We start from the raw sequence: 25,927 nt of genomic DNA on the forward strand, positions 1-25,927 counted from the left end.
ACAGAACAGAGTAGATAACAATTCCTTTAAATTAGATCGGAATACTAGAAAGAAGGCAATGATTTTCAGGGAAGCAGTACAAAAACCCCTTTCCATCTCCCTCACTATCCCTTGAGAGATGCAAGTCTTGTCTTCTTTATGGTTTTTAGAGATCAAAATGATTTGAAAATACTCTAGTGTAAAATCCATGATAAAGCGTAGTATTGACCTGTAGGAGCAATATCCATCACAGCAGTTAGATTGTTTTAGCCTAAATGGATTTTATTAAGCCATTCAGTTTACACTAAAACCAACGTGATTTTTCAAGCCCTTAATGGATTCTACAGTTGCCGCCCAAAACCCATCCACAGTTTCACAGAAAGCATTATGTAGCTATCCTAGCTGAAACATAGCTTAAATACTGATATATTTCAATTTTCATTCCAAAAATGGAATCACAGATTGGTTAAGGTTGGAAGGGACCTCTGGAGGTCATCTGGTCCAGCCCCCCTGCTTAAACAAGGTTTACTAGAGCAGGCTGGATGTATAGACATGTGTAGACAGCAGGACCATGTGTAGACAGACAGAATATCCTTTAATAAGAATAAGGAGAGTACAAAATTCTCAAATATAAATTGATATGTATTTAAATAGATCACAAGTACTAAGTTGAGGTGTTTGTCTTAAATATTCTGATAAATTAGCTGAAGAATACTTTGAGCCACAACTTATTTACATATATAAATTACATAATTTTATTTAGTTATGTATTCACATCTATGCTACAGAAGCTACAATAGAAGATACAAAATAATTAAGTCTACAACTATAATGCAATATTATGTACAAAACTTTTTGTATGCCACTGTCAGCCATGTATTACAAGTATTTAATGGAAACCCTTCAAGTGGGCTCTGGGGCACAATCTGTTAAATTTAATTGTGCAGATAACTACCTCATACCATGGGCATCTTGTAACTGTGACTGGCAGTTACAGTTACTCAAAAGATCACTAGAGGTCTCACTAAACTTGCAAACGTTGCTGTGGATGCAAACATGAGTGTTCTAATTCACAGCTATCCAATGAACCAGCATTTCATCAGAGTTTCATTTCAAGTTTTCAAGATTTAAGCACAATACTTTAGGTAGTGATGTATTTTCTCATTTTAGATAAGACTTAAAGGGCCCCTCTGGCATCCTACTCTACTGCTGCTCAATGTAGCAATATTTTGAAAAAAGGCAAAGAAAGGTAACTATGATGTTAACTTTTACTTGTAAAACTTTTCAGCTTCTGATAAGCAGTGATTAAAAAATATCCGTTTGCGCACACAGTGCTGTCTCCAACAGACACCTTTGGATCAGTAATCCATTTATCCATCTAACATTTCTCTAAACCAATTTAAACATCTGAACTCAACAATATCCTGCAACGGTGATTCCTATAATAAGTATATGTGTTAAGTGAAAAACAAATTTATTTATTTATTTTTAATCATTACCTACACCTTTTCCTATTTCTTAAAGTGAAACAAATAGCAAATTCTTCTTCCTTACTCACTTTCCCTACACCACACTCTTTTCCGAACTGAGTTTTTTTTTTCTCTTCAGACATTCCGCATATGAACGCTATTCTGTACCTGCAAACATACCTTCTGACCTTCCCCCCCCCCCCGCCTTTTTTTTTTAATCTGGTTCTGTTGTATTTTCTTCACATACGTGAATATTGCATTCAGTGTTCAAGATGTTGTAGTGGGTTTACATGGCAAGGTTTTGGTAGCAGGGGGCCATAGGGGTGGCTTCTGTGAGAAGAATCTAGAAGCTGCCCCATGTTTGGTAAGGGCCCCAGTGCTGACCAGAGCTGAGCCAATAAGCGATGTTGTTTTGCGCCTCTGTGAGAGCATATTTAAGACATGGAAAAAAAAAAAAAAAAAAAAAAAAAACGCTGCGCCACACAGCATCTGGGAGAGTGAGAGGAGTGAGGAACAGCCTTGCAGGCGCCAAGGTCAGTGAAGAAGGAGGGGGAGAGGTGCTCCAGGCACCGCAGCAGAAGTCCCCTGCGGCCTGTGGTGAGGACCATGGTGAAGCAGGCTGTCCCCCTGCAGCCCATGGAGTACCACGGTGGAGCAGGGTTCCACGCTGCAGCCTGTGGAGGAGACCATGGTGGAGCAGGTGGACCTGCACCGACGGAGGCTGCGGCCTGCGGAAGACCCCTGCCGGAGCAGATTCCGGGCCGGACCTGTAGCCCGTGGAGAGGAGCCCACGCAGGAGCAGGTGACCTGGCAGGAGCTGGTGCCCGTGGGGGATCCAGGTTGGAGCAGTTTGCTCCTGAGGGATGGACCCCATGGTACGGACCCATATCTGGAGCAGTTCTTGAAGAGCTGCTGCCTGTGGGCAGCCCACGCCGGATCAGTTCAGCAAGGACTGCATCCTGTGGGAGGGACCCCACAGCACAGGGGACGAGAGTGACCAAGAAGGAGCAGCGGAGAAGAAGCGCTATAGAATGACCGTAACCCCCGTTCCCCCGTGCCACTCGCGGGGAGGAGGTGGAAGAGGGTGGATGAGGGGGAAGGTGCTTTTGGTTTCTTTCATTTGTTTCTCACTTCTCTAGCTTGTTAGTAATAGGTAATAAATCTTACTATCTCCCTATGCTGAGTCCGTTTTGCCCATCATGATAATTACTGCGTGATCTCCTCGTCCTTATCTCAACTCCTGAGCCCTTTTCATCATATTTTCTCCCCCTTCCTCTTTGAGGAGGGGGAGTGAGAGAGCGGTTGTGGTGGAGCTCGGCCGCCTACCCGAGTAAAACCACTACAGATGTGCAGAATTGGTTCATACCATGACTGAACAGTGGTGTCTGGTTTGCTCTCAATTCCTTTTCTAATAATTTCTACCAGTTCAAAGGATTAGATTATTAATAAAGCAGACAATGAATGTGGGTTTTTTGTTTGTTTGTTTGTTTGTTTTTTGCTTCAGTTCCATATCCTGTGATTTGACTGCTATAAATGCAGTTAGTATTTATTCTTCCTGGAAGTTATTCTGGACATAGTAGCATTTAGCACTTGGAAAAATAGCAACATTATTTTAATTGTCACTATCTGATTTTTAAGCTTTCTCCCATCTTTTGTTTAACATTTAGCTAGTTGCTACTTATAAGAGAGGAATAAATGGATAAATAAAATTTTTCCTCCCATCTGAATGTTGCAATTTTTCTCTGTGATATGTGTAGATCTACATGCCAGTACAAGTATATGTGCATCTACTGCAGTTAAGCTGTGGATCTCTAACAGGTCAGCTGTCCTTAAGCTTGCAACCAATGGTGCAAACATGTAGTCATCCCCAACATCTGTTCCAGGACGTTAATACTAAAACTGAAGTTCAAATTTTGTAAATATTGGGCTAGGCTAAATTCATATCAAAAAATAGGTTCTTTGAATATGGAAATGGCAGTATCCAGGAAGCAGAGCTGTACTTAAAATGGCTTGTAGATATTCTTTCACTGTCAGATTTCTACGTGTTGTGAAGAACCAAATATTACTCCTCTGTTCCTCAAACAGTTTATTTCTGAACTTTTTCAATAGAACTTCAATGACCATTTGCCATTTTGAAAAATTGGTATTGAAAAGACATTCATCCAGATAGAACCATATTCTTAAAATTCTTTTCCTTTGGAATACTACAGTCATGGCCACAAGAGATATAAAGTATAAGAGTGGAAAGATGTTCCAATCTCTGGCTTAACTGGTAGCTTTCACACACCTTTTGCAGGATAGCAGATTACCATTTTACAACATCTCAGCTAGAAACAAATTATTTTCCATGTAGACAACATGACTTACAATAACTTGATAAACAGCTGAGAGAGATCTCCAATATTGAGAATACTGAGGATATTCTTCTCAAGAACTGTCAAGCTGGAACAGAGCTTTAGATTTTATTCTACGTTCCAGAATCATACTCCATTTTTCAACTATGCCTTTTGAAAAGAAAAGTTTTGAAAAGAAAAGAAATGAAAAAAAAAATGCTTCTTTATGCGCCTTTTTTTTTTAACAATTTAGGCAACTAAACAACATGGCTGTTCTGGACACTAGTTTATTCTAAGCTTGGGATTTTCTTTACTATGGGTATGCTTGCCAGAAACAATTTATAATAAAATGAGGTATTGTACCTGGTGGAGAACATCCTTCAAAGAGGAAGCAGAAGTACCAAATTTGACTGCAGGCTACAAAGAGGTGTTTAAGGAAAATACATCAACACACCCTTTTTTGCCTTAGGTTGCAAGTTTGAGGAGATGCAGAACATGTGGTCCTCCCTTGCAGAAGTGCCTGCTGGCAATGGGTGTGCACAAATTAATCCTGGAATGGCTATACTTCAGTTTTGAGAAGATGAGTGATGACAGAAAAAATAAACTACTTGACTAGAGCTTCCTCATTTTGATAATTTTAAGACAGAACCAACATTATTCACTCCATTAATTGACATATTCCACATTAGTTAAGAGAAATGCATATTCACACATATAATCTTTTCTCTATGTATTCTCTTTTTTGTCATCTGTTGCATAATAAGAACTATTTATCTTAGATATTTGTGTGTATGAGAACACAAAGACAGGCAGCTTACAACCTAAAATACTGCAGGCATCTTTATCTCAGCATAGAACAAAAAGTCATAGAGAGATAGAGATGTGTACATCCCAAAGAACAATGCTGTTCAGCAACATTGGAGAAACCGGAATTGCCCTACAATGTCTAAAGTAATAGTCAGGGATTCTATGCAGGAAATTAAAGCTTTAAAATAGTTTTGAAGTCAATGAGTGTGTGTATAAGTGTGATGTAGCTGATATATTCTACTTGAATTTCCAGATAGACTCATAGAAACTTCCTTGTTAAAGACTTTTAAATAAGCTCATCTACTACATGGTAATAGAGGAGGTTCTTTCATGAACAAATAACTGGTTAAAAAGTCAGAAACAAAGGTTTGGAATAAATGGCATTTTTTTTCAGAATGGAAGGAGGGATCTGTACAAGACCTGTGTTTTTTCCATATGCTCAGAAATTATCTGGAAAAGAAAAGTGAGATGATGTTGCTTGCCAAAACACTAACTCATGGCAGTCAAAATAAATGCTGACTGGCACGGCTTTCAGAAGTCATCTGCTAAAATGTCAGATTTCTAAAATGGCAGATGACATTCATTTTTCTTAGATGCAAAGTAATGCCTGACAAGAAAAACAATTGATCTCTGAGCTAGCTATTATCACTCAGGAAAGAGGTCTTGGAGTTATACATACAATATTGTGAAAACGACAGCTCAATTCTCAGCAGCACTCAAAAGAGCAAATTCAATATTATGAAGAAAAGGAATAACAAATGAACCTGAAGCTCGTGTTATACTCTTGTACATATAGAACGTATGTTCTGAAGTGGATCCTAAGATCAAAAAGACTAATACGGAAATAGAAAAGATATGGAGAAGAGCAATAGGTAAAATAAGGTTACAGACTGGCTTCCTCATAATGAGGAAGCAAATACAGTAGGAGCCTGTATCCATCAGCCCATGGAATAATTGATGGAGGGGTTATAAAGAGCTCTGTAGCCCATTCTATTCCAGCCTTCCATGGATACACTAGATTTTATACAACAATTTTTCATTGTTTCCTACAACACAAGAAGCAAGGATCATTGAACAAAATTACAAAGAGCCAAGATCCAACCAAATGTGTGCACATTTTCCAGAGTGTGCATTTAAATTCTGGTACTGATAGACTCGGGGTGTTTCAGATACCAGATATTAATGTTGACTGAATTTTGAAGAAGTGATGCAGAAAGAATCTGCAAATACAGATGTAGTCATGTCTTGACAGAGGTCAAGGCTGGAGAGGACATTCAAATTAAACACCTTTAAGATAAGCATATGGTTCTGATATTTGTACTGATCACGCTATGAAGTGGCAGCAAAGATTTGCAAAGAGCTGTGGTTTTAGACATGTTGTGCTTGACTACTGGAGATAGGATTCTGATTTATAGCTTGACAAGCAGGAAAGTGGATAGTTCATCTGCACAAGGATATGTACATTTATTAGCACAAGAATTCACAGAAATTGATACAAAGGAAGAAGAGCAAGATGTCAAAAAGAACCTTTTCTCAAATCATATTTCTGTTTGTCTCATTTACAGTTCATGCAAAAATCATACATAATCTTCTATTTAGACACTTAATAAATACAAAAATTAATATATAATTTATTTCATTCACACCTTCATGTTTAAGTCCACTCATACATATGAGAATCACAAAATACATTACATATGGAAAAGAGCCCTACCTGTCCAAGGTAGTATCAGACCTGTATCGTCCAAGTACAGCTTTTTGATCTTCCTTTTCATTTGTGCTACTGCTATAAAAAAGGTTAAGAATGACAATTTGGTCAGTGTTTTTATCAAACAACTTGTCACAAATAAAACAGTATATACGTCTTAAATTAAAGTACCATACAGAATTTCAGACCATTCAGATGTTAACGAATCCAACCCTGCATCCATTGTAATCACTGACTCAACAATTAAGTCAGATTTGAAATAAGAACAGATATACAATGGAAGCATGACTACACTATAGTTGATTAAAGAAAGCTCTTGCTATAAACAGGATATAGTAAAAGGGTCCTCAGTTTTCTTTGCCAATATCATTAGAAAGACAGTTAGTCTACCATACCTGTGTAGGCCATCTTGGGATTTGTACTGGTTAAGTACTGCCCTTCCATAGTTTTCATCAGCACTTCAAGGAAAAGAAAGAGAGGTTAGTTAAAATTTGAATTATCAAAAATAAAAAACTGTTTGTGGTTGTTTTTTGGTTTTGCTTTTGTTTTTTGTTTTTGCTTTTCAAAAGATTTATGTCCTCAACAAGATTTTACAGACATTTACCAGTAGCACACCAACTACACATCTCCAGATTAGATTACTACAGACATTTTGGAATGTCTGAATCATCTCTTCCTATGTGCTGTTCATGGACCAAATAATGAGGGCCTGGTCTCAAGACGGAGTTTCTACTGTAATACAAGTCCCAGTTTGCATTACAGTAAATTTCAAATGATTCCAACTTCACTAAGTTCCTTAAAGGAATTTGTCAATATTTATAATCTTCACACCTGTAAAAATGAGTCAAATGGTATTCTTGCAACCAAAATATAAGAAATGTGTATTTTGCATGTAGGGAAGAAGATTGAGATGCTCATTACATCTCATTAAATAATCATTGCATGAAAGTCCTGATGAAAAAAAAAGTCAGTGAAAGTCCAACAGACTAATAGTTCCAAAAGGCAATCAATATTTCATCAAGATGAGCAAGTAATAGTTATTTGATGAAAATTATGTAATTTTAGGTACTATAATTCATGAATAAGTGGACAATCCCAGAAAATATACATAGCACGCTAAACCAAAGACAGAAGAAATGTACGTCAGATCTTTCCTACCTTTCCTCTTCAGGTCTCTTCTTTATCCAGCTGTTATCTTGCAAAAGGGTCCGTCGCTTGTTAACATCATGAATAACTTGTCTGCTTTTAATTGCAACAGAAGGGCTCTTATTATCTACAAATGCAGATAAATGTGTCTTGAAAATGAATGTATGGGAAAGCTTTGGAAAGTTAAAGTACTGTTAGAAGAGCTGAAATCTGTAAAAGTTCAGCACAGTTTGAATCTTCAGCTATCAGATACAGACACAATACCTTTTTTAACATCAGAAAAGAAAAAGCACAAGCATTATGTTTGAAGATCCCGTTTAGTACAGACTCTTTTCTTGAAGTTTGCAAATTAATGCCTACAACCTTAAAGGGAATGCAGAAGACCAGCTTACCAAACTGAATTCAGTTTCATCCTTAATATGAGACAGCTTGGAATATTTTTTTAATGTAAACAAGTTTTATAGATCTGATAAAGGAATTATAAAATATACATGCAACTGTAATTTCAGAAAAGCTAAAATAATGAATCCTATTTCTCAAGAGGTTGTCTGTGGTTGGATTTTCAGATGTGCGACAAGATAAAAATTTCAAATGAAAGCTAATCTTGAGATGATCACATGGTCCTCCACCCACACTCAACCCAACATGTGTGGATTTTCAGGTTCCTCAAAAGGGTCAGACTCCCTCTGAAGCTTTTACCTCAGTGGCTGAACAGAGTGGCTGAAAGAGTGAAAGTTCTCTTTTCTAAACAGCTATCTAGTTTTACTTAACTTTTTATAAATGCAATACCTTCATGTTTTCAAAGGTTATCAGGAGGTACAGACAGACAATCAGACATCCATGCACACTCACATGCTGTATGAACACAGAAGTCTTACTTATGCTAACAACCTAAAATATCTTTGCCCAACAATGCTAATATCTAGCATATTGAGTGACTAACAATATGATGTTCACTTGATCTATGTGAATATATATTCTTCACTATGTTAGAAATCTGATGTTTATTTCCTTTGGTTTCTCTTTATGAGGAGTTTGACCCAGGAGCAAGGAGAAATATTCAAAGACTATTGTCCATTATTCCCGTTTGTTCTTCTTCCCACTAAATTTCATATCATCATCCTCTTTGAAATTGAATATTTTTTAGTACCATTACAACATTTCCCTTTAAAATGGAAGACTGTAAGTTGAGTCCTCATAGAATCATAGAATATCCCAAGTTGGAAGGGACCCATAAGGATCATCAAGTCCAACTCCTTGAAACTAGAAATTGTAATTTGAATTGTAATACATGCCCAACCTTTCCCAGACAAAAGATGAAAAATTAAATACAAAAAACCTTTACTGATAGTATCCAGTTAATCAACAAATTGACTGATTAAGAATACTGAGTTTATCAGGTTTTTCTTAAGAGATTTCAATGATTTTCTCCTAAGTCCTAAATCCTTGAGCATCCATGCAAAAGGATTTCTATACTGCCAGATTTCAGGACATGTTATTATCTGGTGGTCAGCAGGGATGTTAGATCGTAAACGTTGTGTATAGAAAGATCACACTTCACAGTCCATATTGTATCATTTGTCAGAGCTGTGTTTGGCATTCTGCTGTGATTTATAAGAAAATATAGCTCTTGCTTTTCATCCAAGAATTTCAGCTGCATTGATAACATGAAAAATGACAAATAGCTACAGTGAGGGGAACACAGAATCATAACAAAGCACCAAAACATTTACTTTAAGTGACAGAGGCCAAGAGTGATCTTTCAAATACATTTTCTTCATGAAAGAAAAACACTGCAATACTATGATAAAATTCAATCTAAAAATCTATAGCTGACTGCAAACCAAACTGTGCCTGCTCTTAACTGTTGCAATTCACTATAGATATGTCCAGACCACTAAATAAAAGAAGACTAGTGAAGGAATTCAAGGACTGGACTCTTCATCATTTGTATTTGTGTAGTTGCAGGCATGCTCTCTGGCTTTTTGTTTGACTAGCTCTTTCCAAGACTAAGCTGCTAGAGAAGGGACATACATTTAAGAAGCATGGATGTGACGGCATATATGTGTGTTGCTGTCACAACAGAGCTGTTGGCCCTCATCCCAAGGTTTGCTTTTCTTTTTTTGACCTGCACAGATGCAGTCCTTTGAGACTATTACAAAATGAATAGGCACATCAAAGATGGGATTTATAAGAACATGTTTACCATCACAGTAGGTTAAGAATAAAGTCATCTATCCTCATTACATGATTTCTGTATCAGCCTGTTCGCTTCCATTTGAGATAGTTTTTCCCTTAAAAAATATTTATTGAAACCTGACCTAAAGACTTCAAAACAGGAAGGAAGGAAGGAAGGAAGGAAGGAAGGAAGGAAGGAAGGAAACGTCATAGCCTTGCCTGCATAGCTCCAATGATTCATTAAAATATCTATTAAAAATCTATTTGACTTCATGCAAACGGAAGAGAGGCTGGAACCCCATTAGTTTAAATAATGTCATGGTCTCACAGTCAATCCATGGAGATCATTGTAATAGGCAAACAAGACTACATGAAGTTCATTTGCTTGAAATATTTATTGTTTTGAATATACTGATACTATTAGTAATGACTGGAATGTACTAGGGACTTCGATGAACCTACATATAGATAGGAAAAAAAAACAGCAACAGACAAAAATAAAGGACTTGAATGAAGATACAATAAATACATAGATATTTTTAATTGGGTGCAATCATTTGCATTGAAAAAAAAATAGAACTAATTTTTAAAAGTAAGAAAAATATGAGTTCAAATATATGCATTCCAGAGATAAAACTCTTCAGCAGAGATAGCTAATGGCAACTGAAGGGGTGGAAATAACTCCAGCATTCCTTTCATACTAATAGTTTTAGCCAGAGATGCTTTCAACTGTCTGCAATAAATTTAAATCTGTGCTGTGCTGTCAGCCATAACCTCCTCTGAATCTTGAAAAAAAGAACTCTTCAATGACAGGAACATAACATAAGCACACTGGTATGTTGAAGAAGTACTCAGTATATACCCAGCTATTAAAATTAGCCTGTTATATACAATATTTTTTCTTTTCCAATGCCATTTTAGAAAAACTCTTATCACCCACCCAAAAATCACTTGGAATTCATAGAAAACATGGCTTTTTTAATTGCTTAGCACAAACAAGGCTTCAGCACGTCTCCTATAAAGGCACAGTCAAGGGATACATATTGACCTTTCTTTTCAAAAAAGATCACAAGTAATTTGCTAAGGCTTAAGGCCCAGGATTTGCTGAACAATACTCATTTCTGGTCTAATCAATTACCTCCCAAGTTTCAATTACAAATTAAATATAGATCCAATACAACAGTTTACATCACATGAGTGCAGGGAATTTATCCCCTTCTTATTTTGTCAATAGTTTGAGAGACTTGAATAATGGTGTTTCTAACTACCTTTCAATTTTTTTCTTTCTATTTTTTCCATTTACTGCTTTTTCACTATTTTAGCCTTAATCTTTTCAGCAGAGTTTGAAAACAGGAGCAGAGGAATTACCTCTCAAACCCCAGATGAATTCAGCCACAAGTACTGAACATTAGAAATAAACTACTGATTTCCAGCATGCTCAAGGGGGACAGGTGGTACAGCCTGTTTCAGGGTGCCAGCCCCCAGAACCAGTTTCCAGAGTCCATTTCCAATTTTGCTGCTTCTGAAGAGCCCTCTTCAGAGGGCAGAGTGCTCATCCCCTCCCTGCCCTCTACTGCTCTGCAGCAGGGCTGCCTCACCACGTGCGCTGCCTCCAGAGAATGGAAACATCAGCACAAGCTCTTGAAAGTTGTAAATAGATAAACCCACAGATAATAAAGCTGTTTGTGGTCAATCTGCCAGGCAGGTTGCACAGTGCTTATGCCTGCCGTCAAGCTGCTTCCAGTCCTGGCTAGCACTGAAAGCAAGGCCACAACCATCTTGATGCACTGCGGCCTCTAATGTCTCACCAAAACCAGGCCCTCAACACACCTCAAAACATGTAAGTCTTTAGAAATATTATGTCCTATCTGACAAGGATTAAACAGATTTTCTCCCTCCTTCCTTACATTGTAATTCTCAAATTCTCCTAATTTACCAAGTCAGAGGGTAACAGATATCCCTGCCTGCCCACTACCCTCCCAGCTGCCATGCTGCCCTGCAGTTTCCACAAGGCACCCACAAGGAACCACCATCTTGTACCACACTGCCTGGCTTGCTACCCAGCACGGTGGTTTGGCCTGAATCTCTGCCAGCAGAAGCTTACACACAACACTGCTGGCTTTGCGGCTGACGTGGGTCTGACTGTGAATCCCATAACTAGCATGTCCCCTACCAAAGAGTGGCAGTGTGCCCTGGAAAGGGAGCTGAGCAATGGGTATGGCTGTGCTTGCATACAGGAAGGCAGGGAGGCTATGCTTCAACCTCTTAAGTGCCCAGAGGGAAAATGAAGGAGACTCAATATTACCACCTTGATTAGGAGACTGTTTTCGTATGCTGAAAGCTGACATTTTGTTCAGTGGTGTGTCCTTCTGTGGGTATCTAAAAGAGAATGACAATAATAAATAAAAAAAAAAGTCTGTGAGATTTAGAATCAGCTCAAAAGCCAGCATAAATTCATTTGCCACTTTGATCACCTCCTTGTACAAGTTTAGTAAGATAGAATGACTTAGAGATAGCTGCAGCCCTCTTTGAAATGAAGCTCAGACATGGCGTTCACTTTTCCATCCCTCATTATGACAATATATTATCGCACCCTGCATCTGTGCCCATCTCTCTCTTCTCCTTGTCTGGAGCTTCTTCCCTGAGAATATGTGGGGTGATGAGAGCCTTCAGAGGAAAAGATATAGTAATGAAGACTCAGATGAGATGATGAGCTGAATGAGAAGATTTTATCAGCCCATGGCTCAGAGCAGTGCCTGGAGCACACATGGGCTCACCCAGCTCCGCTGACAGGTCTCACAGCTTCAGTGGCCTGCAGCTAGTGCAGGGCTCTGGGGACAGAGGAGGAGGAGGAGGAGTTTCTTCTGCCCTGCAGCAGTTCTCAAGTCACTGACTTCTTTCCATGTCCCAAATGAGGTTAAAAAACAAGCTTCCAAATATGATGATTTGAAAATATATATATATTTGGGAGTTGAGTCACTCAAAAGATTTCATGTTGTGCTTTGAAACTCTGAATTTCCATTATCAGTTTTATACAGAAAACATCAAGTAGAACATAATGACATTTTAAAGACAAAAAAAATCTCGCTTCAGAAAAAAAAAAAAAAAACAGTTCTAACATTAACTTAAGCATGTGGACAAAATTGACCCTCTTTAGGGGTTAGTTAGAAATTCAGCAAATTAATTTTTTTTTGGAAAGCAGCATTTCCCAAGAAACCAACATTAAGTTGGAATGCTCCCAACCAGCTCCACTGGTCATACTGCTAAGATTTAAAGATGACAACAAAACTGTTTTTTTGACAGGGGCGATCATTAAAAATCACAAACATTCCTTTTTCTCTGGGTGTATTTACAGATGTAAACAGTGGATTGACAGACCAGAGCCTATGGCTGTTTCTTTACTGGTACAAGGTGAAGATGTTGAATTTTGGCAAAAGCTTAGCAAAGGTACTAAAGCAATGCTTAAAACAAAGCATGGAAACGAAATACTCCAGTGGATGCCACAATGAATTGTGCTTAGAACAGATTTTTTTGGTATGTTTTTACTGTCAGATGATTGCTAAAAGAGCTTACGCGAACCAAACAAACAAACAAAAAAAAAAAAAAAGGAAAGGAAAGGAGAAAGGAAAGGAGAAAGGAAAGGAGAAAGGAAAGGAGAAAGGAAAAGGAAAAGGAAATCTGGATATAAACAGATCTTTTTATAAAGTAAAGTTATAAATACAAAAATAATATTGGAGTACAAAAGTCCACATATTTCTTACCCAGCTCTGAAATTCCAGATGTTTATAGGAGTTTAATATTTTGACATGTTGATTGGAAAGCTCTGACCCACACTCCTTTCTTTGAGCATTCGTTGTTAGTACCAAGCATATGTTGGCACACTGCATGTAGAAAACATGTGACTGCTGGGTCTGGTTCCCACCCAGTAAAAATATGCTCAGGGCTATCGTGAGCCTTATTTATTTTGCAATAGGTTACAAAATACCTTTCAAAATTACTGATACAAGGTTTTAAGCAGATATGCACTGAATTTCCTAGAAACTAGCAAGGTAGTTATCAAGGTTATCAAGCAATCAGTTTTAGATAATGACTAGTCTTGCTATATATTTTCTTGAACTGTCACAGTCATATAAGAAACAAGATAGTAGAAAAGGTTCTGATTTATTTATGTTTTCAGCTTAGCACCAGCTGGACATCTGATACTGCCCTTTATTTTGGTCCTTGGATAATAGGAAGCTTGACATTTCAGTATATTTCACAAGCAATGAGTGCTGGCATTTCTTCACTTTTTTACCTGGAGAAAAAATACAGTAGTAGAAGGAACTTTGATTTATTTTCTAATAAAGATTGTTAAAGATATTTCCTAGAGGAAATGTATCACAACACATTGAAAACAGAGACTTCCTTTGTCAAAATTAGACCAAATGTGGTCATTTTAAGGCTTGGAATTTCTTGTAAAAAATTCACACTTTGCACTTTAAATATTTCTTATTAAAAATAGCAGGAAATTCCTTTGTAGTCTTCATGGTATACTATCTACTTTTTTTCCGTAGATTCTTGATGGGATCTGAAATTTTTCACAGAACTGACAAAGAAAGTGTCGTTCATGCATCTTTGTTATGAAATAAACAAGAAACTCTCAGCCATTAGTTCAGAAATATAAATTATCTTTGAAGTAAACAATCCATACATTTTGAGACTCATGCTTAAAATCTACAAGAATAAAATAAAATAAAATAAAATAAAATAAAATAAAATAAAATAAAATAAACATATGTTAATGGCGCTGGGACACTGAAAAACAACTGAAAAACAAGTTTACTGCTCCCACTTGTGTCCATGCATGAGAAAAGAAAGTCAACAGAGAACTAAGAACAGTCCATACATAACAAGAGTACTTTCATTCTCCATCATTTAATTGAAACTCTGTATTGTCTCGTCTTATTTTCATTTTTTAATGTTGTTAGGGCAAAACAATATTTCTGTTGCACATGTATATAGCATCCAAAATAAACTACTATGTAGTCTTCAAGCTCCAAAGTAGTACACATAAATGAAAATAAGCTCACTGTTTTGTACAGTCAGTACTGAAAATGTGTCAGGCGTTCAGACATTTCAGACCCAGGCATTTTAGTCTTACAGAATACTGTCATGTTGTCCTCAAGCTTTACTTCTTGCTTTGGTACTTTCAAGTTGTATATCAAAGATTAATCCATTAAAATTTAAAATGCAAATTAAAATAACACCTACTTTAGTCTCTAGCACAGATAATTAAGAATCATCAGAGTAAGATTTAAATTTCTTAAAAATGAAAAAAATCTTGAATAAAGAGGCAGGATGCAACTCAAAGCATTTTTTTCTTGATCGTCACTGTTGTGTGAAACATCTGTCTATGTGAAGGTGTGCGCATCTGTGTATGCAAAAATAGGAATGGACAGAAGATTGTGAGAATCATGTTATTTTAAAAACTTCAACTTATAAAGACCTGGAACCATCACATTATTCACGCAAGTCAGTGAACTGTTTTTGTTTGTATGTTTGTTTGTTTTTTTAAAACTTTTTACTCTAAAATGAAGTTGTGAGACAGAGAAGTTGTAGTCCTCTATAGTAAAGCAGCAAATTATGTTCAGGCATTCTTAATAAGAGCTCAGCCACTGGAGCAAAACAACTCAGCTGGAATGCAAAACAAAAACAAACAGGAATGCATCTCCAGTGCAATTTGAATTTAAAAACAGCGTCAGGAAACTAAAAGAGAATGAAAACTGCTCCAGCCAGTCCAATGAGCTGTTCCCAAAAAGTTTTAAGGCATACCAATCCTAGATTCAGAATCCTCAATGTTTCTGTGGAAATCCAAATACAATCCCAAAGAAACCCAGAAAAAAAAACTTCAAGCATGACTTCAGGGACAGTCAAATGCCTCTCCAAGCTAGTAGCAAGTTATTCAGAAAGCAGCAGGAGTCTTCCATTCAATTTTTATCACAAATAGCCACAATCATGTGTCTACATCTCCTTTTCACATCCTGATCAGCAGAAGACCTCAGGCTGCCATAAATCTTCAAAGCTAGACCTTCTAGTTTTTAGCTAGTCTGAACACACCCATTCTTCCAATACAGAGTTCTCTTGCCTTCCTTGTTTTGTTCTGGGCTGTAGCTTTCTACATAATTAGGTTGCACATATATGCATTGCTGCATTTTGAAGAAAAAAAAAAACACATACAAGAATAATAGAAGCATTTCTGGTAAGAATAATTTTTTCCACATTAGACTGAACTAGTTATAGCCGAAAAAATCTTTGTTCTTTAGCTTCTAGCTATGACAGTGATTAAGATCTTATTTATAAATATTTAGATTACATGTATTTTGCTTTTAATAAACAATATTTCTTTCCTCAGCTTAAAGGTACTGCATATCATCACACTGTACAAGTAATTCACCATAGGAAATCTAAAAATGTAGAGGGAGGTACACCCGCTTCTCTGAAAAGTCAATAAATTTGTTTTTCTACAGCAGTTTTTCATATAAAGTATTGCCAAACATCAATGTCTAAAATATTAAACTTCCTACTATTACTCATGAACTGGACAATACAGAAGATTATAGAAGAAGCGTTCTAAAACAAACAACCAAACAGTATTAGAATTTTCCTGTCTTCTAACTTCTTGTGCTATATTGTTAAAACAATCTAGATTGTAGAGAAGCCTCTGAGTTGAACATTTCCACATAAAAAGCCATATGGAACAAATAGGTTTCTTACACATGGCTCTACAGAGCCACAGTTTGCTGTTTACATTTACTGTGTCCTTAAAGTTCCAACTTTTCAAAAACATCAAATGTCTGCCATTTGAGTATGAACAGATAGTTTGTTATTTATCCCAAATTCAAAACTTTTCACTAAAATGTTATCTTGAAGCCCAATTTTCTCTAAAGTAAGTTGAAAATTTGGTGTCTTGTGAGTAATCAGAATTCAAAATTTTAGAATTATTCAATTAGAAATCTAACAGATGGTTAAGAAATTAGTGTTCCACATCCTTTGTGTTTTAACTGATTTTCATTCTTTCATTGCAACCTAGGAGAAATTTTGGCCAGAATAACTTCATCGATGACTGAATAAAATACAGGCTTACTTTGCTTTACCTTCTTGTTTTTTTTTTTTTTGTTGTTTGTTTTGTTTTGTTTTGTTTTTGGTTATTTTTTCCATTAGAACTGTCTAAGTCAATGCTGTCATGCATAACTTATTTTCCATTTATATGAGATGAATGTCAAGGATATGACATTTTAAAGAAAACAACATTTGATCCTACTTAATCACAGTTGCCTAAAACACTACAATGTTTCTGTGCCCTCAGTTAACATCTTCTATGTCAGGTCAGCAAACTTTGTTATTTTGTCCATCATTTCTCTTTAATATAGTAAGATATAGATGAGCAGGAACTGATTGAAATCACTTTGTCTTGATTAATGATAGGGATCTCCAAGACTTAGAAATAAGGTACTGGGAAGACACATCATTACAATTCTAGATAGATAACCGTATGTGTGAGATGCAGTCTTGCTAGTTTGGAAGTCAACACCAATTTTGCTGTTCTCTATACCCATCATTTCTCCCCTCAAACGAAGATCTATCATAATCCTATCAGAACGTTGTGTCTCACCCTACCTATAATTAAATAATAATTTGTTTTTCTAAACATGGGTTCACTTCCTCATTGCACATAAAGGGTGTTCTTCAAGTCCTCATCATAGCTAGAGCCAGCCAAATCTCTATCATCCTTTACGTTGCCAACTTTGCTGTTTCAGTCAAGCATATGATCCCCTAAATAGCCTTAAAGGTCCACTCTGTCAGATGCAGATCTGTAAGTATGCTACACTTTCCCGCCTCCAACATTGTCACCAGCATCCACTGCTGGAGTTCAAGATTGTAAGTCAGGACATGAAATAGAAAGAATAATGCTGTTGCTAACTCAGTACAGTACCAAGTGCATAGTCAGAGCTTAAAAACAAACACATGAATATAATTTATATTCTTCAAAATTGTAAGCCACTTGTCTCTCTTTATTCAGAAATCCATTCATCTTTTGTCCTTTTGCTGAAAACCATATGTAAAAATAACTAGATTTATTTTATAGTCATTAAAGAACAACAAAAATACTTTCCTAGAATGATTCTTTTTTTGAGTTTTGTGTCAGAGAAATAGCAATATAATGCATTTTTAAACTTCTGAAAATAATATATTGTGTTTAAATGAATATTTTAATATATGTTTTATGTCAGAGAATTGATAACGATAACAACCCTCATAAAGAATAGGAATAATATGTGCATGTACATAAAAGATAAGCCAGGCAAGGTTAGAACAGGCAAGGTTGGGCTAGAGAACACGTGAATGTAAAACAGAAATCATTCATCTATTTGTAGCAGAAAGAACTCTCAAAACTGGTTTTTCAGGACGTGGGCGGAGGAGATTCTGTTTTGAAAGAAATTAAGCTTTGGAACTGTCCCTAATGTATGCTGAAAATGAGCTGCTAAGTCATAACTCAAATTTGTATGTGCTTTGTAGTTAGAAATATATGATCAGTTTTAAATGCGGTTTTTATTTTTTTCCTTTTTTTAATGGAATGTAGAAGGAAAGTAATAATTTTAGATTTTTTTTATTAACCTAATTCCTTTCACTTTGCTACATTTTTAGTGAAGAACCTTTCCTGTTTATGCATGGGTTCAGTTAATGTGTGGATAAGTCATAATATCAAAATAGAAAAGATACTTCTACTATACCTTTTGCAAAAGTGGAAATGATTTCTGAATACTTCACTAGCAGTGTATTCTTAAAAAGCAAACCATTGCCATTTTTCTCTTCCAAATCATATAACTAAGGCAAATTCAAGTAAATGAGATTTTAATAATTTTTAATTTCATTTTAGATAAAAATTCTGAAGAAAGAATAAAAAAAACAATAAACCAAGCCAAAGAGCAAAAATGACATTAAAACAGCAATTCATGAAAAGTGGTCTGAACAGTGAGTTTGTCATGAGAGAAATAACACTAAAATACAACACAATTAGTAATAAAATGTAAGTAAGCAATTAATTAAGATTGTGTGGGTAAGAGTAAGAGTAATTAAGAGTATGGGTAAGAGACTTCAGAAAGGTCTAAGAAATCTGAAGACCTAAACTATGACACTTTAAGGGCTGGGTTTTCATAACACATTCTCGGCACTTCTTGAAAATCATAACCCTTGAAGTGTGATCCTAAGGTGGACACTCAGAAATCACAGAACATCTGAAAATGTAGGACTTTTGATACATGATAAAGCAGATATGATAAGCAGAAACATAAATGCCTTACCTAGATATGGCAGAAGTTTGTGTCCTAGTGTGGTTCAGTGTGGTAAGTCAACCTGGAGATACCCGCCAGTGAGATACAGTCAAAGCAGACGGTGAGCTGAACTGTTGTTCTCCATCCAGCTGTCTGAAAAGACAAGAGACTTCTCCTTCAGAGGCTGAGTCACTTAAGGAGGAGGTAGGAGGTGTGGAAAAGGGTGGCACCTTGTAGAAATACCAAATCAATTAAAAGTACTGGTAAGTTGTTATACTTCTGTGCTTGCTGTACTTTTCAAGTGCAATAGGGCTGGGCTTCACAAAATAAAATACTTGCGTACACCTTGAAACAGAAAACCAAGCAATTACTATCTGAAACAATATACTACTCTCATATGGATTTTCTACAGAAATATATGTTGCAGAGTTATAGGGCTGCATCTCATGTAGAGGGTTTCAGGTATTTACACAAGCAAACACAAAGAAAAAGTGCATTTCAACACAGGAAAAATCTGCTGAAGTGTTGTGTGGGGAAGGTGCACTGGAATCTGACACACATTAGGTATTTGCTCTGTTTGCATATGTGGGCAGAGGCAAAACATCTGTGGGGGAAAAACCCTCCCACATGAGATCTTGTTCCAAGTCTCTTATCTGTGCATATTTACTTTCTCCTTCAACACAGCCGATATTAAAATTAAAGAAGAGACTGCCTTTGCTTTTTATTTTGTTTGTTTGTTCGTTATAATAACTGCAGTTTGTTTCTCAGTAGGCTAAAACTGACCTACTATTAATAAAGACAGTAGCAGTAAACAATCACTTCATTATAGAATCACAGAATGGTTTGGGTTGGAAGGGATCTTAAAGATATCTAGCTCCAACCCCCCTGCCATGGGCAGGGACACCTCCCACCAGACCATGTTGCTCAAAGGCCCATCCAACCTGGCCTTGAACACCTCCAGAGATGGGGCATCCACAGCATCTCTGGGCAACCTGGTCCAGTGCCTCACCACCCTCATAGTCAAGAATTTCTTCCTTATATCTGATCTAAACCTACCCTCTTTCAGGTTAAAGCCATTCCCCATTGTCCCCACTCCCTGACAGAGAGTCCCTCCCCAGCTTTCCTGTACTTTAGGTACTTTAGGCCCCCTTTAGGTACTGGAAGGCAACCTTAAGGCCTCCCTGCAGCCTTCTCTTCTCCAAGCTGAACAACCCCAACTCCTTCGGCATGTCTTCATAGGTGAGGTGTTCCAGCCCTCTTGGCATCCTGGTGGCCCTCCTCTGGACTCTTTCCATGACAGAAATGTTGTGTAAGACCCCATAGTTCTGTTTTAGACAAAGGGTCAGTTATTAATGTAACTTTTATAAACCTTGTTGTATATTCACTTATTGTATATTCGGGGAGCTTTTGTAATGAAATATGCAAGATGTTGTTGTACGAGATGCTGTGTCATATAGTCCTATTGTCTTTTGTGAAACTTACGACCTTTCAGTACTAAAAAAGCAAACTCTGACAAAAGCAACTTAGTAAATGTATCTTTAGCCATGTTACTAGTCCTTATTTGTGCTGATGGTTCTCTCTTCACAGGCTTAGTAGTTAACATGAAGTTAGTCTAAACATTGGTTATATCTGATGAAATGCAGCTGATGAAGCCACAGACCAGAAAACACTAAGTATAAACTACTAACTACCACAAGTTTCACAATTAATGAATGCAAGCATACCTTTCTGAACTTTGTACATCTCAGCCTCCAGGTTTCTGAAAATGAAAAATATTTACAGCAAGTGTGTTCGAGTATGCTATCCTATATCTTGAAATTTTTACAATCGAGACAAAAATGTTTTGAATGCATCTCTTCATACATATTGCAGTTTTACATTTCTAACATGCATGCCTCTCAAATGAAACAGAAGTCCTTCTTCATAAGCAGTGCACAATAATGTTTTCAGTTGAAATGGAAAAATAGCTTTGATTTGTAACAACACCTGAGAGTCAGAGTATGTTTTTCTTTTGAAGGGTTCTTCTTTCAGAGTCCAGGTGCTGGATGACATCACTTTGTCAGCGTTTTCAATTCAACCAAAAACGTTCTGTTCCCAAATCAGAGATAAACTTAACCTGTCTCACAGCACTGCTTTCTTTGGCCAAAAATGTTGAGAAACAAAAAGAGATGCAACCAATAGTCTAGAGAAATTAAATAGATACTTTCCTGTATTTATAACCTTTGAACTCAGAGAAAAAAAAAAAAAAAAACAAAAACATGGGACACAGCAAGCCAGTTCTGCTACCCAAAGTAAGTCAGAGGCTTATTTTAAGAAAGTCTTGCTGGCATGACAGCATAGAACCTCCATAGGAAAATGCATAAATATAAGGAATTCTATCAATGGTACTTACCTCAGCTTAGGAAAAAAGCAGGCCAGACTGTCTGATCTGCAAAAGTCAGTGGATTCATTGGTTGGTAAATTTTTCACATTAGCTATGGTAATTATTTAATGCTTCAAAGCTGGAAAAAGAAAAATATATATACATATTCTTCAAATTAAAGCAAATATGACTAACTGCTAATCATTCTGTCTGATTTTCTCTATAGTAATTGTACAAGTATTTTACCTGGTGAATGAGGAATATATAATGCAGTAACACATATCAGGAATTGAACATCTTGAGCATAAGTGTACAGTGAAAGTGACCCATAACTAATTCCCGTGAACTAACTTCCCATACTCTGAAGAAATTTAGCTTTCAGAAATTCAGGGGAACTCAGTTTTTGCCTCTGGATCTCAGTATAACCCACAGATTGTGTGAACTGTTCTGCAGTCAGCATTAGAGAACAGTTTTGTTTTCAGTCCCTAGTTTAAGCCCTTATTTAAGTGAAGGAGGGACAGAAACATAGAGTGAAACAATTGATCAGATTATGTAAATTTGAATCATGTCTCCCTCAATTCATTCCTTGCCTATGATAAAATTCCCGATATAGCACAGATAGTATTCTGGACACAGATTTTTCAGTGTCAAAACACAGGAATGCAAAAAATACAAGTGAATATATGTCTTTGTATTGTCCACCAATGACTTTCAACTAAAGAATGCAATTTACCTAATCCAGTAGTTCACAGCATTGGGCCATGCTGTCCTATTGATGTATCAGAGTTGAAGGAATTCTTTATGAGTTCAAACTATAAGATAGCTTTGGTGACAACGGTGACTAATTTCATATCTACCCATTGCCATTGTGCAAATACTCTGCTTCTTTCAAGAAAAAAAAAAAAAAAAAGCTTCTTTAAAAAGTAGATACGTACACAAATAGCCACAATCCTCAGCTGATACAATGGGGTGTAACTCCACCAAAATCATTCAATCATTCTGATAGCATGGTTCATATTAGCAGAGTACATGGTCTGACATGGCTTATGAAGGAAAGCAAGAAGTGACTTAGAATTCTTCCTTATATTAACTCATTTAAAAATAAATAAATAAATAAATAATAATATAGACACATTAGTGATTAGTAATCAGAGTTCTCTATCTCTTGCTGATCAGACTGCTAGCAAAGTTTGGAGGCCATTTCTTAACAACTTTATTTTAAATCAAGTTTATTTTATTTTTTTTTTTATTTTAAATTCTTCTTTGACAATCAAGCTTCTTTAGTCAGTCAAAGAATTCTTAAAATGCCTCCTAATAAATTGCTAGTTTCCAGTGGGGAGTGTTGACTTTTACAATTATGTGGCACTGGCAGAAAAGTGTGCATAACTGATTCAGAAAGGCAATCATTTAGATTTGAATGGCTTATTCAGTGTTATTAAAGTCAAGCCCATGTAGCATCCTACAGTGATAATACGTTATTGCCCTTTCTGATTCCTGCCTCCCTCCAAACAGGATAGTTGTATTCTATGTACTTAGCTTTAGCTTATACTTTTCTATAAAGTCCATGTCTCTCTACAGCTCTTAAGATGTATTTTCTCTACAGGATTTTCTTGTCATTTTTTGTTGGGTTTCCATTTTTACGGACAAAATATACTACAAAGTATTGTTCTACCTCCACATCCTTACTAAGGATAGGGTGGCCGTCATAGGGTGCCCATCATATGAAAACAGCATACTGCAGCCTAGCCCTGTTGAGCTGTTATGCAGGTACACAAGAGAGAGACAGGAATGAGCGATGACTCAGCAGGCAACTTTTCGTACAAATACTGTTCTGTGACTCCTCCCAAAAAGGGAGGAATACTTTACTGAATACATTACTTTCATAAACACAATCCTCCAAAAGAAAAGTCCTTTAATACTTCGGACCTTCCAGTTAGGATTGCGAAACGTCTTCCGGGACATCAGATGCTATTATTGTTATTGTTGTGTCCAGAAGACTTAAAGACATTCTAGCAAGTGGCGTTCTAATTTTTTAGTTTCAAGATACAAATAAAATAGCTACATGTATCCTACGTAGCTAAACATACCAAGCCCATTCCCTGGCATAAGGGGAAGTGATACAGCATGGTTTGCATCCATAGGGCTAAATTTGCTTTCCAAAAAGAACTGTGTAGCCTCATCCTCGCTCCTATCAGAAACAACATAGGGCTTCTACTAGAGATATTCATACCTAAGTTTTTGTGTTGTTTTTTTTGTTTGTTTGGTTGGTTGGTTGGTTTTGTTTGTTTGTTTGAGAAGGGACTCACTGGCAAGGACAAAACTACGTCAAGGAGTACGCTAACAGATAATGGCGTTGACAAACGGGGAAGATTGCTCAAGTCTACCCCTATGGGTAGGTTAACGAGTATGGCCCAACTCATTTAACCTGATTTTTCCCAAGTGAATCATGTTTAACATAACTTGTGTCAAAAGGTGACAAAATTATAACATACAGAGGTGTCACCAGTGGATGATGACTGGTTGCAAGCCCGCATGGGTTAGCAGGCAGAAACAGATAGTTAATGTAACCTTTATTTGGGAGGAGGGTTGTACTTCTGTGCTACCAACATATTTTTCTTGCTAAGGCTTGGTCTAGGATCACCTACATATGTATGCAGCAGTTTTAACAAGTAAGTTAAAAGGAGTGGGTGATTTAGGGAAGACAGAACCCAGCCCAGCAAACATAAAGCTACTTAGGTAAGGAAGTGGTGCTCATGCATGGGGTAACATCTTTCCCTTGAAGGTGACTCCTCCCCTCATTCCCACTTCAGCCCTACTTCATAAAATAAGGGTATGCTTAGGACTTTTGCTACGTCTGTGTACAGAGGTACATTTCAACCCTAGCGACAATCGTTTACCAAGGGAACATATTGCCAGTGGGTACACCCTTACCAAGACATTTGTGACTCAGAACTAGGCTAGAAATAGTTCATGAATCCCAGTAAGATTCACAGCTGCAACAGAGAGGAGATAGAGGAATAAGAAATATGCTTTTTTTCCACAGGTAGGTTAGTCCATCATTAAATCCCCACAGGATTTCTGTAACCACCTGTAGATTTCTTTTCCCCTATAGATTCTGGTTCTCCTGCACATGGGAAGACATCTCAAAAACAAACAAACAAACAAAAACCTACCAATTTGATGGGAGATGTCCATGGGCATCCTAGCTCAGACTAGGATGTATGTCGTAAAGGTAGATAAGCAATTTCCTGGGCAGTCTTGCAAAGCCTAACTACTGGCACTGCCGAGAGCCTGCACTCCTTTTTAATAACTCTTTTTCCTCCCCTGGTGTTCAGAGGTTAGAATTTCTCTGTCTAATCTGCCTGCCAGGCTCATCTCAGAACATGCCTAAACCTATCAAAGGATAGAAAGAGAAAGCAACAACCTCCCAGTTTGGAAAAATCATTTAGATTTAGACTATTAAGCCCAAGTTCACAGAATCATAGAATGGTTGAGGTAGGAAGGGACATTAAAAATCATTCTACCCCCTCTGCCATAGGCAGGGATGCCACCCACCAGATCAGGTTGCCCAGGGCCTGGTATGACCTGGTCTTGAACACCTCCAGGGATGGGGCATCCACAGCTTCTTTGGGTAACCTCTTCCAGTGCCTCACAACCCTCTGAGTAAAGAATTTCCTCCTAACATCTAATTTAAATCTCCCCTGTTTTAGTTAAAAACCATTCCCCCTTGTCCTATCATTATCTGCCTGAGCAAAACTACTCTCCATCTTTTTTTACAAGCCTCCTCTAAGTATTGAAAAGGTGCAGTGAGGTCAGCCTGGCACATTCACTTCTTCAGGTTGAACAGCCCCAGCTCTCTCAGCCTTTCTTCACAGGAGAGGTGCTCCAGCCCTTTGAACATCTTCGTGGCCCTCCTCTGGACCTGCTCCAACAGCCCCACATCCTTCCCCCACTCCAGGTGGGGCCTCACAAGGGCAGAGCAGAGGGGGACAATCCCTTCTCTCGACCTGCTGACCAATTCTCTGCTGATGCATCCCAGGATGCAGTAGGCCCTCTGAGCTGCAGGCACACACTGATGGCTCCTGCCAAGCTTTTCATCCACCAGAATCCCCAGGTCCTTCTCCACAGGGCTGCTCTCAATGAGTTCTTCTCCCAGCCTGTACTCATATCTGGGATTGCCCCGGCCCAGGTGCAACACTTTGCACTTGGCCTTGTTGAATCTCATTAGGTTCACATGGGCCCACTTCTCAAGCTTGTCCAGGTACCTTTGGATGGCATCCCTTCCTTCTCTTGTATCTACTGCACCACTCAGCTTGGTGCAAACTTGCTGAGGGTGCACTCGATCCTACTGTCTATGTTGTTCATGAAGACATTAAACAATACCAGTCCCAGGACAGACCCCTGAGGGACACTGCTCATCACTGGCCTCCACCTGGTCATAGCTATTGACCACCACTCTCTGGGTGTGGCCTTCAAGCCAATTCCTTTTCCAGTGAATAGTCCACCCTTCAAATCCAATTTGGAGATCAGGATGTCATGTGGGACTAGATGATCTTCAGAGGTCCCTTCCAACCTCAGCCATTCTGTGACTGTGTCAGAGGCCTTACAGAAGTCCAAGTAGGTGACATCGGTCA

General features: G+C 37.5%; 1 protein-coding gene across 37 annotated transcripts in view; it reads right to left on the reverse strand.

Annotated features, from left to right (window-relative positions):
• Positions 1-25,927, reverse strand: part of SCEL (sciellin) — an 81,884-nt gene that overhangs the window by 39,404 nt on the left and 16,553 nt on the right. For 5 of the 37 annotated variants that reach the window (XM_050711167.1, XM_035561260.2, XM_035561265.2 and 2 more), the window contains 8 exons: positions 21,324-21,432; positions 20,656-20,690; positions 18,962-19,084; positions 13,382-13,914; positions 11,929-11,999; positions 7,455-7,569; positions 6,692-6,754; positions 6,303-6,374 (listed from right to left, as the gene is read on the reverse strand). In XM_050711167.1, the coding sequence (XP_050567124.1) occupies positions 6,303-6,374; positions 6,692-6,754; positions 7,455-7,569; positions 11,929-11,968 (290 nt within the window). In that variant the 5' untranslated portion in view covers positions 11,969-11,999; positions 13,382-13,914; positions 18,962-19,084; positions 20,656-20,690; positions 21,324-21,432. Of the gene's footprint in view, positions 1-6,302; positions 6,375-6,691; positions 6,755-7,454; positions 7,570-11,925; positions 12,000-13,381; positions 13,915-18,961; positions 19,085-20,655; positions 20,691-21,323; positions 21,433-22,228; positions 22,274-25,927 lie in introns of those variants that run through there. The other 32 variants (XM_035561238.2, XM_035561240.2, XM_050711218.1 and 29 more) reach the window with 20 other exon arrangements.

This window comes from Cygnus atratus, chromosome 1, assembly GCF_013377495.2.
Source record: "Cygnus atratus isolate AKBS03 ecotype Queensland, Australia chromosome 1, CAtr_DNAZoo_HiC_assembly, whole genome shotgun sequence".
NCBI classification, from domain to species: Eukaryota; Metazoa; Chordata; class Aves; order Anseriformes; family Anatidae; genus Cygnus; species Cygnus atratus.